The following is a 15,997-nucleotide window of genomic DNA, read 5'->3' as shown; positions in this document are numbered from 1 at the left end:
ATATTTCGTTGACAAGAGCAATGCGGACTCACTAGCCAACGTCGACAGTGACCGCAGGAGGTGGGCAAACCGTCTTCCTCGATGACGTGGTTTTAAAAGAAACTCAGTGGCCGAAGATCACTCAGAGGTATGTTGGGTTACCTCGTAGTTCTTGATGGCGGAGCCCGAATATCCACTATTCCAGTTCTTGACGTTCAACCCCCTTTGTTCGCTCCTCATCAGTTGAGCCACACACAGAAGTTGAATCTAGGGGATTTCCCATGAATCATCCGGGTGGACGGCGGCCATCAAGTGTACAACTTTGCTGGGATGTAATGTAATCCCTCAGCCCTGCCTCGGCAAGCCGAACATAACTTGTGTTAGAGCGAGATATTTTCTAGTGTGTAGTAATGACGGTATTCATTTGAATGCCACCCTAAACTTGGAGACGCCTAAATAAAGACTGCTTTACCCAAGCGTTAGCCTGGGAGCATACAGGAGCGACCTTGCAGCGTTGCATTGGCGGGGTAATAAATGAAAAGAGACTAGTTCTCCGGCAGGAGGCAGCTGAAGAGTCTGGATCCGAGTAATGGATAGCCGAGTTGGTGAGTGTAATCAAACATTGCACGCGTGACAGTGACGGACCAAAGGCCGAGTGCGTGAACCGGTGGTAAAGGAGGAAGCTGTATATCTTATTATTAGACTTTTCGGATCGTAACCTTATGTATCGTTGTGGAGCGGGCGCCCGACCATAGCGCCCAGACGATTACGATGAGCTATGTCCGCTGCTGGCCATCTTCGGACATCAATCATATCTCATCATATGGTACTACCGATGTGCACAGGATCCTGTTTTGACACGCATCGATCCAAACGTGGCATTTATCCTCTCTCCGCTCATTGTATCATTTATCACTCCCCCACCCCGCTGGCCCCCAATGTAATCCGTGCATCTTTGGGTCTCCGCCTCATACCGGGCTACCTCACATAAGGCAGCCTGCTACACCATTGTATGCTTGTAGGTGGTCTTCCGCCCGTAAGCTAGGTCCTACAGTTGATAATAATCCCAACTGACCTAGTAGCAACGGCGTATATCAGACGCCGGGTCCGACCATAGTTTGTGTTGCGTACAAGTCTGATTTCAACAGTTAGTTATGATGATTGGTATAGCTGGGGGCAATTTGGGTTGGAATTCTGGAGGTTGCATTCGAGTCCGGACGCGCGCGGGGGAAGAGTTGCGATGGTGAGTCTGGGTTTGAGAGATCGCAAAGCGGAAGGGGTTGGAAAGAGACGCATCCGGTTCTATGTGCAACGAGCCAACTCGCCGGCGGACTACCCGATCTAATCAATGGAGACAATGAGATGAATGCCCGCAGAATTTGCAACAACACGTGACACGGCGCCGCGGGTTGTTGGTCAAGCGCTGTACCTAGTGGCTCGGCGAGGGATTCTGCCCCCTGCAGGTCAGAATATGCGCCTTTTGAAGTCTTAGTATACATCGGATCACGACATTAACGCCCGCCTGGCCCGTACATGCATGCATTGGTCCCATTGTTCAGATATACACCCACAAGGTTGTCGGTCACGACAATTGCCAGCCCTCCGAAACGCTACACACATTAGTACCACGACGCAGGGTGCCCAACCTCAACCGCAATCACCTGCGCCGCCGTGCTGAATCGCACCGCACACCATGCCAACATCCGGTTCTTCTCCTGAGGTTGCCGCAGATGATGCTCATGCACCTAATCCACAACTGGAATCCTACTATGCATCCCTCGAATCCCGTATTGGATACCGCCTGGTGCTGGGAGGGACGCGTCACTTCGGGTACTGGGATCGCGACACGTACTGGCCCTTTCCGATTTCCGCTTCCCTGAGGGCAATGGAAGACAAGCTCGCAGAGGCTCTTGCCCTTCCCAAGGGCGCCGAAGTCCTCGACGCGGGCTGCGGTGTCGGCCACGTCGCGATCCGCATGGCCAAGACTCACGGCCTGCGTGTCTCGGCCATTGACATTATCGACCATCACATTGCAAAGGCACGGCGCAACGTTGCCCGCTCTGGTCTGCCGGATGGAGTGATTACGGTTCGCCAGATGGATTACCACGACCTTGGAAGTCTGCCCGCAAGGTCTTGTGACGGCGTCTATACCATCGAGACCTTCGTGCACGCCACAAACCCCGAGGCCGTCCTCGCCGGGTTTCACCGAATACTCCGCCCTGGCGGCCACATCGCTCTCTTCGAGTACGAGCACGAGTTCAGCCACGAATCGACCGACGAGATGGCTGCGTCGTTGCGGAAGATCAACCAATACGCCGCGATGCCGACCAATGCCCGCTCGCAGCCCGGTGTGTTCAAGCGGATGCTTGAGGACGCCGGCTTCGAGAATGTCGTCGTGCGTGACTACTCGGAGAACATCAAGCCCATGACTAGGTTCTTCTTCATCCTCGCCATTGTTCCCTACTTCCTCGTTCGTTTATTGCGACTCGAACGGTATTTTATCAACACGGTGACTGGAGTTCAGTCGTACCGGGGGCGGAAGCACTGGCGCTACGTCGCCATATCCGCATCAAAACCAGAAGGGCCGCTGGAGATTTCGAAGAACCAGTAGGGTCGCGGTGATATTCTGATCTTGGGGCGTACATGCATGAGATGATGGGACAACAGTCAGAGGTGCCGGTGTCGGGGCATCCCGCTGCAAGGAAGAACCGCGCATTTGAGTATCATGGCTAGTGATGTTTGAGGTTAGGATGGTATTGTAAAGAGACTTGGGTGTCCTCCTGTTCAATATCCGCCACTCTGCGATCTGAGGCAGAGGCACAGACCCGCTTCACCAGATCCAAGACGGTTACCATTCCTTCAAAGAATAGGAATAATTTCTACGCTACTCTCCGGAAAGTAGTTGTCCACATCCGTGCCACCACCATCTCCGCCAACACCGCCTTATTCAGTACCCACTCAGACGCAGCAGGTCGCCGCAATATCAAAATAAGTAAGTAGCACCTCAGCACCCCGGTGATGCCCTGGACTAGTCCACCTTGGTAAACCCTTCCGATGGGGCGCTCAGGTCGTCGATTCGCAGCAGGAAATTTGCCATTGTGACATCCCCTTCACCCTCAAACTCTACCTTAAGGCAGGTCACGGGCCTGTGGTAGCCAGTGATGTCCGCCATATAAGCCCACGCAACCCATTTGTTTCCATTAACATGCTCGAGTTCGGCCGCAACACGCCCCGCCGCGGTATTGATAATGTTAGTCCGTAGGAAACATGTGCGTGTGTCTCTCGTCGGCCGTGCCGGGCTGTCTGGAGCGGACACGCGAGACGTCGAGTTGCACACCAAGAACAGGTCGATGTCCACGAATCCGGGGTTCGTGTACTTGCCTACATGCTCGGCAAGGGGCCACGACGGCGCGACTGCCGGACGACCGACTTCCTCCGGGAAGTGCATCGACGGACACTGTTGGATCGCTATCTCCGCCTGGGCAGTTGTATTCGCGAAACTGTGCAGCCGTCAGTACGATCCGTCAGCACTGCAAACGACTCACATCTCAGTCCACGGCAAACGTTCCGCCTCGGGCGTCCCCAGCAGTTCGTAGATGGCCGTGTAGGCGATGACATTGATCGCGGGGCTGCGCGAGTTCTGCATCAACACCAAGCCCTTGCCCTGCCGGGGAAAAATCCACATGTCGGTCCGAAACTCCCCCACCGCCCCGCCGTGATGCCAGGCCAGTTCGCCCAGCACAAAGTCGCCAAACCACCCTAAGCCGTACCACGTCGGCCCCGTGAAGAAGCCATCATCCACAACCCCCGGCGCCACAAACATGTGCGTCCCCAGCACCGCGGCCCGTCCTTCCTCCGAGAGTGGCCCGTCTGGCGCCAGGGCCAGCATCATCCTCAGATACTCCACGTAATCCTCCACGCTCGATATCACCCCGCCGGCGCCCTCCTCACCCGACACATCCAAGTGCGGCACCACCTCGTAGCTCGCTGTATCATTATTCCAGAAATACTCCTCAGCCAGCGTCTCACCGCCGCCTTCCTCCAGCCAACTCAACCACGTCCTCCGCATCCCCGCCGGCACCCAGACCCTCTCCCGGAGGAACCGCCCGGGCGTCTCCGTCCCGCCCGCCCGGCCCAGCAGCCGCGCCGCGACGGCATACATGAAGTTGCTGTACAGCCACCGCACGCGCGGCTCCGCCGCCACGCGGAGATGCCTCAGCCGCGCCATCGTCTCGCCCACCGTCCGCCCCAGCACGCCGACGTCGTACCGGGGCAGGCCCGTCCGGTGCGACAGCAGGTCCAGCACGGTCAGGTGCGACGTGGCCCACTCGTCGGCGAGCGCGAAGTCCGGGAGGACCGAGGACACCGGCGTCGTCCAGTTCAGCTGGCCGGCGTCGACAAGCAGCGAGAGCCCCAGCGCGATCTGCGACTTGGTCGTGCTCCCTGCGGAGAAGAGGGTTTGTGGGGTTATTGGGGTGAGGTTTGACGCGTGTCCGAAGCCGTGGGCCCAGGTTTGATTGCCAGAGATCAGGGCTATGGCGAGCCCTGGGGAGTGGAACGCTGCGAGCGTGGAGTTGATGAAGGAGATGAAGGAGGGTGAGACCAGAGGGGGGGTGGTAGGGGTTGTGATGGCGGTGGTGAGGATCGTGAAGAGGATGAGCGGGAAGAGAGAGATGAAACCCATGGTGGCGGTTCTGCTAGGCCTGAGGGAGTTCCGCAACTGTGGCTAACGGCGTTCGATTTCCGCTCGTGGTCATGGTGGCTGTTTATGTGTGCTAACGTTGGTGTAGTAGAGCACGACGGCTCGTCCAGAGATGCTCCCGTTCGTATTCCAGCTGGTTACACAGCGCGCGGCTGACTTCCGTCCCCCGAGGTATGGGCAGCCGCGTAAGCAGCCCTTCGGACTTAGTCGCACAATCGCGCACTAAACTCCCATCTGAACGCGTCACCATCAACAGGGCATCTGCCACCGGCCTGTAATTCATTGCACCCTAGAACCTACCGGAAAAAAGTCAGGTAGTATAGGCACCATGAATAGTCCATTCTGGCCGCGTTTGGGTTCATTTGCCAACTCAGTACTGCCCTGGGGAAAGTAATCCGAGTGCGTCAGGTTGATTGAACATGGAGCCTGAGTTCGGTGAAAGCGAGCGTGCGAGAGAAAAGCTTACCTCGCCGCCTGATGCCCACCAAAACGGCAAAATCAGGGCCAGGCCTGGGCAGCCACGTGTGTCGCCCAGGCAGCCGTGATCTTACCAAAACCGGCCCTCCGCATTGTCACATTGTAATTAGGCCTCATTCCAACTCCGGAAACTGGCAAACTCCGATCTCATGTAAGGTTCTGAGTCATGGCGACGCCATGCAGTGTCTATGTAGGTAGTTGGCAAAGCTCCGCGCTTGATTGAACGCCCTGATGCTAGCGATGAGGTGCCAACCCATCAAGGCCATGGTGTTCCAACCATAAGGTGGCAATTTATTCAAGCTGTCATTCGTCATCTATTAGAACTCGTCAAACCCAAGGCAAGGTCACAATGCCACACCGACGGGAGCGGCGGGCGGATTAGTAATGTGAGTAAGGTACCCAAAGTACGGTAGGTGCGGCGACTTGTTACCCAAGTCCTATATCGTAAGTGTAACAGGACCTCACCTTGCAAACCCTGCCATTAGAGCAGCTACAGAAGCAATACGTGAAATATCCGTCAGCGGCGCGGAGCCATGCGACATGGGGACCGTTTACGCAACCTACCTGTACCTTAGCGCCCGCAGGTGGCAGTGCCGCATGGCATCCAACCAGCAAGCTCGATTCTTTCCCAACGGAGGCAGAACGTCAGCTGGCATGCATTTGCCCTACAGGTCAGACATGTGGCGGCCGACCGGTCCGCATGCCGCTCACGCGATTGCTCGTTGAGGTCGTCAAGGCGTGTGCGGGGGATACCTCCGTTTGGCTTCCCCCACAGAGTAAGTAGGTATCAGCCCTATGCGGCGCAACCATCGTTTCGGGTCACAGCCTTGCAGTTGGCCCGCAAACACGTCCCCGTGCAGGTAGGGAAAACCAAAGAGACAGTGCCGCCTCTCAGAATCGTCAGTTTCCTCGACGCTGAGAGGTTCACCAAAGGCCGGATGCTTTTGCATCCCATCAGGTCATCCTTCGTTCAGGTTCTGCTCAGCGGCACAGCACAGCCAACGTACAGAACCCGTCCAGAATGTTAAAGCCGTTTACGTGGAGGCGAGAGTTTGTCTTCGGTGTATTTCCCGCTGACCGCAAGGCGGCCTCCCAGCCTCTTCCTCTCCATGACTCAACCGATCTCCTGATGAGAACAGCCTCACCGTTTCTCAGTTATATAAAAGTCCTTGAGCCTCCGCGACCGATCCCTAAGGTACCCTCCTTTCATACCACTCTCAGCCTACCAATCAAAGCTTGACATTCCCTACCAACGTAGAGCATAACACAAGAATCACCCACCCAACCCATCAACCACAGCCAAAGAAAACCGCCAAGCCCAACAGTCAAGTCAGAAGAAATCAAAGCAAATGTGCACCACGTACACAGACTACTGGCGATGCGGACACCTCCGCCGCCGCCGGATCGTGACCTGCCACCGCGACTACAACCACTTCATGGACCGCGAGCCGGGCAAGACGTACTCGGCCGAGTGCGACAGCTGCTGGCGGGAGGCGCGTGACGCCCGGGCCGCCGCCCCCGCCGAGCGGGACTACTACTACCGCTACTATTCCGTCCGCCGCCTGTATCAGCCGCGGAGCTCGCGGCGGGTGTCTTTCTCTTTGTGAGGGAGGGACTTTGTGAGGGAGGGACTTTGTGAGGGAGGGAGTGTGGTATGTTTCAAGGGCTGTTTTTTTTTTTTTTTTTTTTTTTTTTTTTTTTTTTGGAATGATTTTGGGAAGGGGTTTTGTTGGTTGGTTGCCCTTGACTTGTTGTAGGATACTTGTCGACAGATGGGATTGGAGTTTAGGTTCGGTACCTTAGGCCGGTCTGGTGACACTGCATTTATGATTTGGGTTCGTCTTCGGGAGTTGTTACACGGGATGAGCTCGGGCTCTTGGATGGGTAAGATAGGGTTGGCGCTAGTGGGCAATGGTCGTGGCTGGCTGTCAGGATACAGGTTGGCTTCCCAGGGCTGGGATACATTTAGACACGGAAACCGATAGCTAGGTGATTAGATAGAAACGATCTCATTTCAGATTGACACCTTGGCCATCTTTGGGTCATGTGAAGCGTCCCACCATATAGCAGCACACATAGAACTCTAGTAGGAGGTTATTAGAACCTCATGCGATACCGATGCACCCATACCAGCTTACTAGCAATGCATTAGGTATCGGTTGCTTCTTCGCGCTCGCTTTATATTTCCCGTTCGGCGTAGTGTCATGTGAAACAAGTAACATCACAGTATAGAATGATGCTTCCCGCGGCCCCAAACATGCCTCTCCTCAGATCAGAAATAGTACTAGTAGTACACAAGTCCTATGCCATGCAATGCGCAATGTCCCACCGTCAACGCCTGTAAATGCTATCCCGATAATTTAGTCCACTAAAAGGCCGTGTTCAAACGCAACGGCTGCAAGCCATTGCTTCTGCTGCCCCTGCTCGCTCGGGTGCTAACAGTCCCCCCTGCGATCCCGACATCAAGGAAATCCCAACTGTGACTGCGCTTTGGGACCTTGTTGCTCCAAGGTACCCAGGCTCTCGGTTTTCTTTCGTGTAGTTTCGTCCCTTGTCCCACTCCGAACATGTATTTCCCCTTGGTGTCCCGCCACGGTTCCCCCAACAGCCCACTGATTCCCACCTCAGTGCTTGCACGGCGCCTATCCGCCATGCATTCCCGGAACACCGTCCAGCTTGTGCAAAAGAATATCACCGCGATCCAAACCCCCTGCAGTGGCAGGGCCACAGCCGTCGCCGCCTTCATTCCGAACGGCGAGGTAGTGTGGAGTAGTTCCCAGACGTGTTGGACACTGGCAGGAATCCAAGTGACAATGACGGAGATGGTAATTAAGAGACCTGTCCGCAGATGCTCTCGTATCACCGGATCCCGGCTGATGAACAACCCCGCCATCTCCTTCGTCGAGAGTCGTTGAGGCAGTGGTGGCGATGGGGCCGGGCGGGGAAAACAGCCAAAGTTGCCCAGCCATGTCGACCGGGGGCTGACCGCTCTCGGGGTGTATGCGGGCATCGGGAGTGTGAAAGACGGTGAGACTTCGCGTGTTAACTCGGCCACTTCTGAGCCCGAGAACATGCCACCAGAGAGGGGTGACATCGGCCAATCACTGAGGGAGATGAAGGATTCCTTGGACTTTGTCAGTTTGCGGAAGGGCTGCGTGCATAAGACAAGTCACTCACTCTCTCAACTATGACTGGTAGACCGACTGTCTTCGGGCGGTACCCGAGGCCGTTCTGTGGCGTCTGTTGGGGTGCTTTACGAGCCTGGAGAATGTTGCGAAGCCCAGTCGCGCAGTAAATCGTGACCGAAAGGAGAATAAAAGCCCAAGCGGGGACGTAGCAGCCATATAATCTCAAGGCTTGCCACTCACGCCTAATCCAGCACCAGGTCTGCACAGGAAACGGTCAGCTCGGAGAGTCTAGAAAAAGCAAAACGCTTTGCCATACATCAACATTGCCATAGAGTGGGCCGCTCTGGGTGTCTCTTAACAAGAGAAAGGTAAGAGCAACACCGAGAGGCCCCCAGTAACACGGCAGACAATACAGCCAGGCCCACTTCTGGAGGGTATTTAGACCGGTGCCGTTGCCGAGGTAGAATACGACGACCATGTTGACAGCCATTGCTAGTGACCATGACGGGGCTGATAGCATGAATCTAACCAGAATCCGGTCAGACGTGATCATCAAACAAGACCAGGATCATACTCACAGTTGCAAAAGAACTCCCTGGGCTTGGCAGGTCGGGCTCGACGCCCCTTGTTGAATACCACCGTCGGCTATGATGGAGGCCGCAGACGCCGCGATCGAGGCGACGGATGCGTAAATAATGAGCGTGTTTGGTAACGTCCTTAGTCGGCGAAAGCGAGCATATGAGAGCACGACCAGGATCACGGAAACTAGGGATAAAGAACCCGCCGCCCGTTCCAGGGACGCCAGAAGTCGGAGTTGATCATGGTGTGGGATGTCGCTGTTCATGACAGCTCGAGGGGCGGGGGCATGGAAAGAGGAGTAAAGAGAATACAGCAGCGTTACATGGAGGTCGGACAAGGGAACCGCTGTGTAAACTAGCAACGATAGCGCCAAGTTCAATCGCGTTTCATCGGCATGGACAGCGAGACGGCACCTGCGGAGCCAGCATGAAACCGGGTTGCGATTTTGTACGTCAAGACTTTGAGGATGCCAACATGGCTTATGCAAAGGAGTCGGCGAGCCGGCGACGTGAATGCCTAGGTAGGTAGGTAATGTGATAGCAGCGCGATGGATGAAGGGGAGGGCAACGAGCTCAGTAAAAAGGACGCGTGGAGAGGCACAAGCACGGCAAGATGGTAGCTAATGGTGTCTGCGCCGCTTGTTGCGTCACCTTTCTCCTTCTCAGCTCTATCCAAGAACCAGCACAAGGGCGGTGCAGCTCGGGGAGCTATCATCAGGAACAGAAACGTTTATCGGATGCAACGGTGATTGAGTGGGTACCTTACCTTAGTACTAGTAAGCTCGTCGGCTCGGTGTATGAGCTGGCAAAGCCGCCCGTTGATAGATTAATCGTTATTCTGATACGTAGCTGCCAGGATAACTGCCGAGGGGAGCCAGAAAGCTCACAAAACACAGGAAGCCTTGTGGCATATTGACGTAGGCATGCGGCGCTGTTGTGTGCCGGTCCAATCTTTGCGCCGCGGAGAGCTGGGGGCGAGAACGGTACTGATTGGACGGTAGCGATTGTGTACCCGCCCGCCTGGTTCTTTCCGCCCGCTGGGCGTATTTGGCCTTCTTTAGGTTTTGCCAGGAACCAACATGAAGCGAGAGACAAAATCACAAATGCCAAACCTCTTGCCATTTCCCTGCATACATCTCAGACATGAGCCCCCGAGGACCCGGCTCTTCATCAATAGGACGCGCTTCGTCCCCCAAGATGACGAGTTTTGCACCAACACAAAGAGCAGAGAGCCATGATCACAAACCTGCCATCGATTTTGTCCGCATCTGACAGTGCTTTTAATAGAATAGATGATGTGCGTAACGTGTGGGGTTGCCGATTACCCCTGGAGGCTGGATCGTGGTTCTCGTGGCCAGCCGCGGTTAAGGTCCGAAAACAGAGCTGAGAAAGCATGCAATGCAACGCTGCTGCCAGGGGATGGCACCATATGGCACCTTACCAAGTGGCTCGACTGTGATGTTGGCCCGAGCTATTTCCAGCCCTCTCGCTTCGGAAAACCACTTTGATGAATTCTTTGGTTCAACGCCTGTAGCTCGCTTATCTTCCCAAAAGACGCGAATGAAAACGCTGCCTTTGGGATCCTATTTGTAAAGAAGCGTGGAAGGCAAGAGGGAAGAGGTTGCGGGTTGTCGGCCCGCTAATTACCGGACTGCTAAATGTGGAGCTGCGCGGTGGGTGAACATTGCCATCGCCATCGTGAGCGGCCGGCAAAATATCCTGTCCATGATTACAATTCGAAGAGGACCCCGTCTACACGCCTTGAGGAAGGATCCATCACCTCCCGGGGAAGTCCAAGTAGAGCAGCCACAAAAGACATTTCAAAGCCATTAACGGGTTTAGACTGTCGACTCCATCACGTAGCGATTCTGTCGCAAGGGTCTTCCTTTTCGCTTGTGGTAATTACATGATTCATTTCACCACATCAAATGCAAGCCGGGTCCGGTGTGACAAACTCTGAATTTCCCAATTGGGTGTAGAAGTCGGATTTACCTCCCAGCTGCGTGGCCGAGAAAGTAGCATTAGTATCGGAGTAGGTCTTAGACGTGTCGCGGCCGAGAGAAGGAAACTGGAAGACGGCGGGGCATTGAGGGAGGGCGAAGAAGGATTAGCTAATTCTGCCTGAGGGGATCTACAGTCGGCGGCGCGGCTGGGACCGAGGGACTGGTATCTACTAGTTACACAGCACTTTCCGAAGGATGACTGTTCCCAGGACGACCGGAGAGTGATAGGAATGAAAGGGAGATATCTGACGCCACGGAGGGTATTTAGGAGCTTTGGGGGGTTGGCGGCCTAATTAGTTGGAGATGATAGGGCTTCAGATATCCAGTATTACGCCCAACAAGCTGGCAGCATCCAGCAATCGAATCGGGTTAAGGTATGTCGCATGTCAGCTCATCCAAGGATGATCTCTTTCCACTTCGGACCAGGTGGGAAGCTGTCCGCAACCGCATGGATTTGAAGACGCCCGATACCGCGCCTCTCCGCAACGGGGCCGTGCCATTCCAGTAACATCACGAAATAGCGCATTTCGCCACGGCAGTTGGGCCTAGGGTCCATAGTTCGAGAAAGAAGTATGAACTCAAACGTATCCTGTGAGGTAAAAATGGTCGTCTGTTCGACTCCATCCAGAGAAACACTGCCAACCTGAAGTCCGTTGGTCGATATGATGTGTGCCCCGCCAGTAAAGTCGTCTTTCAGCTGGATGGGAAAATGGACAGACAGGGTCCAGAACTGAAGAAGAGGATACGGAGTTTCTGGTATGGAGTTGCTGGCGAGATCCTCCGTTGGATATGTCCGGGCCGAGTTGACAAAAACTTCCGCTGGGCAATCAAAGGGCTGCCGTTTTCGGTAACCAGGGTAGTCAAAGTTGTCTAACGGAAAAGATTCGTTTGCGGATGGGTCCCACACCAAACTCAGCACTCCAGAAGGGTTTCTTTTGTACCAAATTATCCAGGTGCGCTCCTCGAGCCACCGGTTCAGATACTCAAATATCGATATACGCACATACAACGGCACGGTCAGTCGGCCTTTCCAGCCAGCCCACGAGTAGCTTGGGAAGCCTGGGCGGCGGCGCAGGATGCCGTGACCGTCTCTCTCGAAGATGAGAAATGCATCGAAGGCGGCTGTTGGGATTCCCTGAAGAATATGGCACTTCGACAGTTGAGACACTCGCCGGGTAATCCCGTCCAGGGCGCGAAGCGCGTCGCTCGGAAAAGTGAGGGCTCGTTGGCTGTAGTAACTGAGAATGTTGGCGAAGCTGCGCAACGGCTCCTTCAACTCGGCCGTTTCTGACAAGGTGGACGCCCAGCTGGTTAGGAATAAATGTTCTCTGCTTCCTCTGGGCCGTTGGTCGACGACATGTTCCGCATAGACATCCAATCGACAACGAAAATACACACGTCCGGCGACGAAATACACGGCCCGTCGAGCAAGAAGCTGTTCTTGGAACCTGCGTGCGGGTATGATGTTAGCCAATACCACAACCACGGGGAGTGTACCATACGTCCACGCTCTCGTCTCGTATACGGAGCAGTTGAGGAGCCGGTCCAGCGGTACAAATATGCCCACTGATACATCCTCGGTGACTGGAATGGCAGTGTTTCGGCATCTGCTGCCTTCTCGGACTCCCGGTAAGCCTGCATTCGCGTCATGGCCTGAAGCGGCAACGATTGTCAACCATGACCTTTCGTAGATCTCATCCATGATCCTCACTCCTCGTGAGACGTCATCCGGGTCGTTCTGGATCAGACAGAGCGCGTCAACCCAGAGATAGCGGACGCCCAGCTTACGTACAAGATCTATGGCGTCCTTAATCGTCCTAGGGATGCTCTTCCAGGCCTTCTTGATCCCTCCAGAGAGCGAAAGGCTGGCTCGGGAAGCCGTCGTTAGTCTGATGGCCGGGGACTCCCCCCACACATAGCTCAGAGCGACATAATCAGGCACGGTTCGCAGCTCGACAATCGACGACTGCTCGACGTCGATAAAGCGCACAGTTTCCAGACCAGGGAAGCTGTCTTCAAAGCTGGCCGTCTTGGCGCGGCATCGGCCCAAATGATGCCCCTCACAGGTCGAGATCCAGTCGTTAAGGCGACTGACGTTGAACTCGGCTTCCACAACTGGCTGAAAATATTCATGATTGGAGGCCGGCCGCTGATTTGAGGATGGTAGGGCTACACAGATTGAGATCCGACGAGCATGCAGATCGATGTTGAAGGCGCTGCGGCTGCCTGGACCACTTTTCGGGCGCCAGTAGAGCGACACATCAGGTCTCGCCGATAATGGAGTTGTGTTGTCAACAGTATCTGTTTGGTACCCGGTCTGAAAAGCGGTGACAATGACGCGGCAGAAGGGACAATCACTGTCTAGAATCCTCGCACCGGATCCCAATGAGAATGCCATGGACGGGAATAGCCCCTCCGTGGCATTCTTGGAATCAAGGAGCGGGATTTTGGCGCAGTGCTCGCAAAGCGGTTTCAACGGCGGCATGGTGATGTTTTGGTGCAATTGAGATGGTGGTTTATTGAGCCACGCATGAGTTGCCTAAAGCGTAGGTAATGAATACCACTCCGCAGTACGTCGAGGCCGGCGTCAGGCTGTCGGCTTGGCTGTCAGCTACGCCACTGCGCCAGAGGACATGCATGATGCATTTCGGCACATCAGTCACCGAGTCCCATTTCCTTCATAAAGAACGTTACAAAAGTATGGGAACCGTCTAGAAACAATGAGCATAGTGATTTCCGCGTTCCCGTAAATGGAGCAAGGCAGGAAAAGAACCATAGGGGGAAAGGAAGGAAAATGCCAAAATTGCAGCACCGCCCCACCACCAAGATGCCAAAGTTCCTACTATACAATGGACGTCACCAGGTGATGGTTGGCAGTGCAACGGGTATCTACAACCAGGATTTCAAGATTGTGATACAGGCCTCCTGTGGGACAATTGTAAACATGACCCGGTGGTATCTGGTGTCTGCTTTCAAGCTGAGGCTGTCCTCCCATTGGTGTTCCTAGTCGGACACGTAATCACGAAGCCAGGAAGGACCCGCCGCAACTCGCGCTGAGTAAAAGAGCAAGACAGCGCAGGGCATGGTAATTCCAGGCCTCCGTTTTTCCTAGTGAAAGATGCATTCATCTTTATCAGAGTACAAGCCTCAGCCCTGAGGTCACACACTAGGTACGTAGCTGGACAACGATGTCTCCGCTCATTAATTATGCTGCAACCCCTTGACATACAAGCCCAGCTTAGCAATATCAAGTCGAATGAAGCTACTGTAGTGCACGACTAGGCGCCAGCATAGTAACAATGCTGATCCTATACACAAGGTTATCGTAGTGCCCAGGCAGGTGACATCGCCCATCTACCTATTTTGCCAGCACCAGGTGCTGCTTGAGTGTTAAGAGGGTAAGCAACATCATGGGCAATGGCCCCTCCCCCTTCAACCCCCAAGTAGCAGCGGGGCTCTTGGCACCCCTTTTTAATATACAAAAAGGGGAAGCTCCTCAACATGGCACGTATAATGGCTGAGCCTGAGAGCCTGGACTATCTTGCCTAAATGAAGTTACGTGGGAACGCTGCAGGTCATGAAGATTGCCGATGCCATGCCACTCGACACATCCACAGGCAGAGTTCCAGGAACTTGGCCAAAACGGCAGATATACCGTCCCCATATCAACTTGGGGTTGTTTCAGATCTCTACGTTAGCCATGCGAGACAACCACTACAGGTTGATATGAACGACGATTAATACCGGGTCCGAGACTGGCCGGGCCTCGGATCCGACTCCAGACCAAATATTCTACCAACTCCCAATACTAACTCAACATATCGACTATGCCTGGGCTGGTGGCCATGTCTATGTTCTCAACAAGCTTTCCAATGGCGGGGTTGATCGTGGCTGTAGAATTACTGATGTGTTGCGGCTAAATGTGGCTCGGGAGTACTGCGGGAAGTGGCATTTCTGCACTCGCGGTCGGATGCTACATTTCTGATATCGTACATTTTCCGCAACTGCCGTCGCTTCTCTAAGTCCGTGATATAGGCCAAAATGGCGGGCTGGGGAAAAATATCAAGCCCCTCATCCCCCCTCATTCTTTTTCCTGTACAAAACGAGCCAACCCTCGGATTCCAACAAATTATGTAGCAAACAACTTAGTTCTGTAGCTCAAACCACCCGGGCCACAAAATCCAGGGAGGATAATTAGTCGCCATGATTTACTCAATACTGCTTGGCCTGAGCCTGGCCTACGGAGCTTCGGCAGCATGCAGTCGAGCGACACTCGAAGAGGCCACGGCATCCTACGTCCGAGCGCAAACCGCCGGGCAGCTAGACCTCCTTAGCCTGGCGAGCGAAGTCAGCTATGCGGAGAACGACACGCCCATGGACATCGCGGAGGGCGTCCTCTCCCAAGCCATCACCATCGACTTCAACCGCAGCATCCACGATACGGTCGAGTGCGCCACCTTCACCGAGCTCACCGCCGCGACCGCCGAGCACCCGTACGTCATCCACACGCGGATGCTCGTCGCCGACGCCAACATCACGGCCATCGAGTCCGTCGTGACGGACCAGGGCGACTGGATCTTCAACGCGACCGGCCACCTCTACTGGACGCAGCAGGAGAACTGGGACCCGATCCCCGCGGAGCAGCGCGATACGCGCGAGGTGATCAAGGCGGCCGGCGACGCGTACCTCAACCAGTGGTTCAACTCGACGCTCCCCGTCCCGCTGGGCACGCCGTGCGCCCGGCTCGAGGGCGGCATCTACACGGGGCAGCGGAACGCGTCGGCGAACACGTGCGCGATGCCGGCGTTCCCGACGCCCATCGACGCGGGGAACCGCCGCTATGTCATTGACGAGGAGCTCGGCGCGGTCGGCATCTTCAATGGCTTCCCCTGGCTGGAGGCCTCGGATCCGGAGGCGGTGATGCCCAGTAGCAATCTGTTTAGGGTCCAGGGTGGCCTGATTCGCTACATTCACGAGGTCACTGTGTGCAAGACTCCCATGTGCGGGAGATAAGGAGAGGGCACAACGGAGGCGCGCAGGCCCAAGCGGTTGTGGTATGTACCTTATGTAACGTTGTCTAGGTTACTAGCCTTCCAAGACGGCCAATTGCTCCCTGACGGTCTGTTAAAC

At 55.1% G+C, this 15,997-nt stretch overlaps 5 protein-coding genes across 5 annotated transcripts; 3 read left to right on the top strand and 2 right to left on the bottom strand.

The window, feature by feature from the left end:
• Window positions 1–1,672: 1,672 nt before the first annotated feature.
• MFIFM68171_08673 (27-O-demethylrifamycin SV methyltransferase) lies at window positions 1,673–2,590 on the top strand (the record flags this gene model as incomplete). Its single annotated transcript, XM_071064093.1, has 1 exon — window positions 1,673–2,590. The coding sequence occupies one exon, from the start codon at window positions 1,673–1,675 to the stop codon at window positions 2,588–2,590; it is 918 nt and encodes a 305-aa protein (XP_070920194.1).
• Window positions 2,591–3,007: 417 nt separating this feature from the next.
• MFIFM68171_08672 (Beta-lactamase/transpeptidase-like protein) lies at window positions 3,008–4,663 on the bottom strand (the record flags this gene model as incomplete). The annotated part of the gene is made up of 2 exons (XM_071064092.1): window positions 3,008–3,479; window positions 3,525–4,663. The coding sequence occupies 2 exons, from the start codon at window positions 4,661–4,663 to the stop codon at window positions 3,008–3,010; spliced, it is 1,611 nt and encodes a 536-aa protein (XP_070920193.1).
• Window positions 4,664–6,507: 1,844 nt separating this feature from the next.
• MFIFM68171_08671 (uncharacterized protein) lies at window positions 6,508–6,765 on the top strand (the record flags this gene model as incomplete). Its single annotated transcript, XM_071064091.1, has 1 exon — window positions 6,508–6,765. One exon carries the CDS (start codon window positions 6,508–6,510, stop codon window positions 6,763–6,765), a length of 258 nt encoding a protein of 85 aa, XP_070920192.1.
• A 4,493-nt stretch (window positions 6,766–11,258) lies between these two features.
• On the bottom strand, window positions 11,259–13,352 carry MFIFM68171_08670 (Heterokaryon incompatibility domain-containing protein; the record flags this gene model as incomplete). Its single annotated transcript, XM_071064090.1, has 2 exons — window positions 11,259–12,315; window positions 12,370–13,352. 2 exons carry the CDS (start codon window positions 13,350–13,352, stop codon window positions 11,259–11,261), a joined length of 2,040 nt encoding a protein of 679 aa, XP_070920191.1.
• Window positions 13,353–15,070: 1,718 nt separating this feature from the next.
• MFIFM68171_08669 (Glucanase) lies at window positions 15,071–15,880 on the top strand (the record flags this gene model as incomplete). Its single annotated transcript, XM_071064089.1, has 1 exon — window positions 15,071–15,880. One exon carries the CDS (start codon window positions 15,071–15,073, stop codon window positions 15,878–15,880), a length of 810 nt encoding a protein of 269 aa, XP_070920190.1.
• Between the last annotated feature and the right edge of the window lie 117 nt (window positions 15,881–15,997).

This window comes from Madurella fahalii, assembly GCF_045866475.1.
Source record: "Madurella fahalii IFM 68171 DNA, scaffold_5, whole genome shotgun sequence".
In the NCBI taxonomy this organism is placed as follows: Eukaryota; Fungi; Ascomycota; class Sordariomycetes; order Sordariales; genus Madurella; species Madurella fahalii.
Note: the sequence above shows the minus strand (reverse complement) of the source record. Positions and strands in the feature narration are given on the sequence as shown.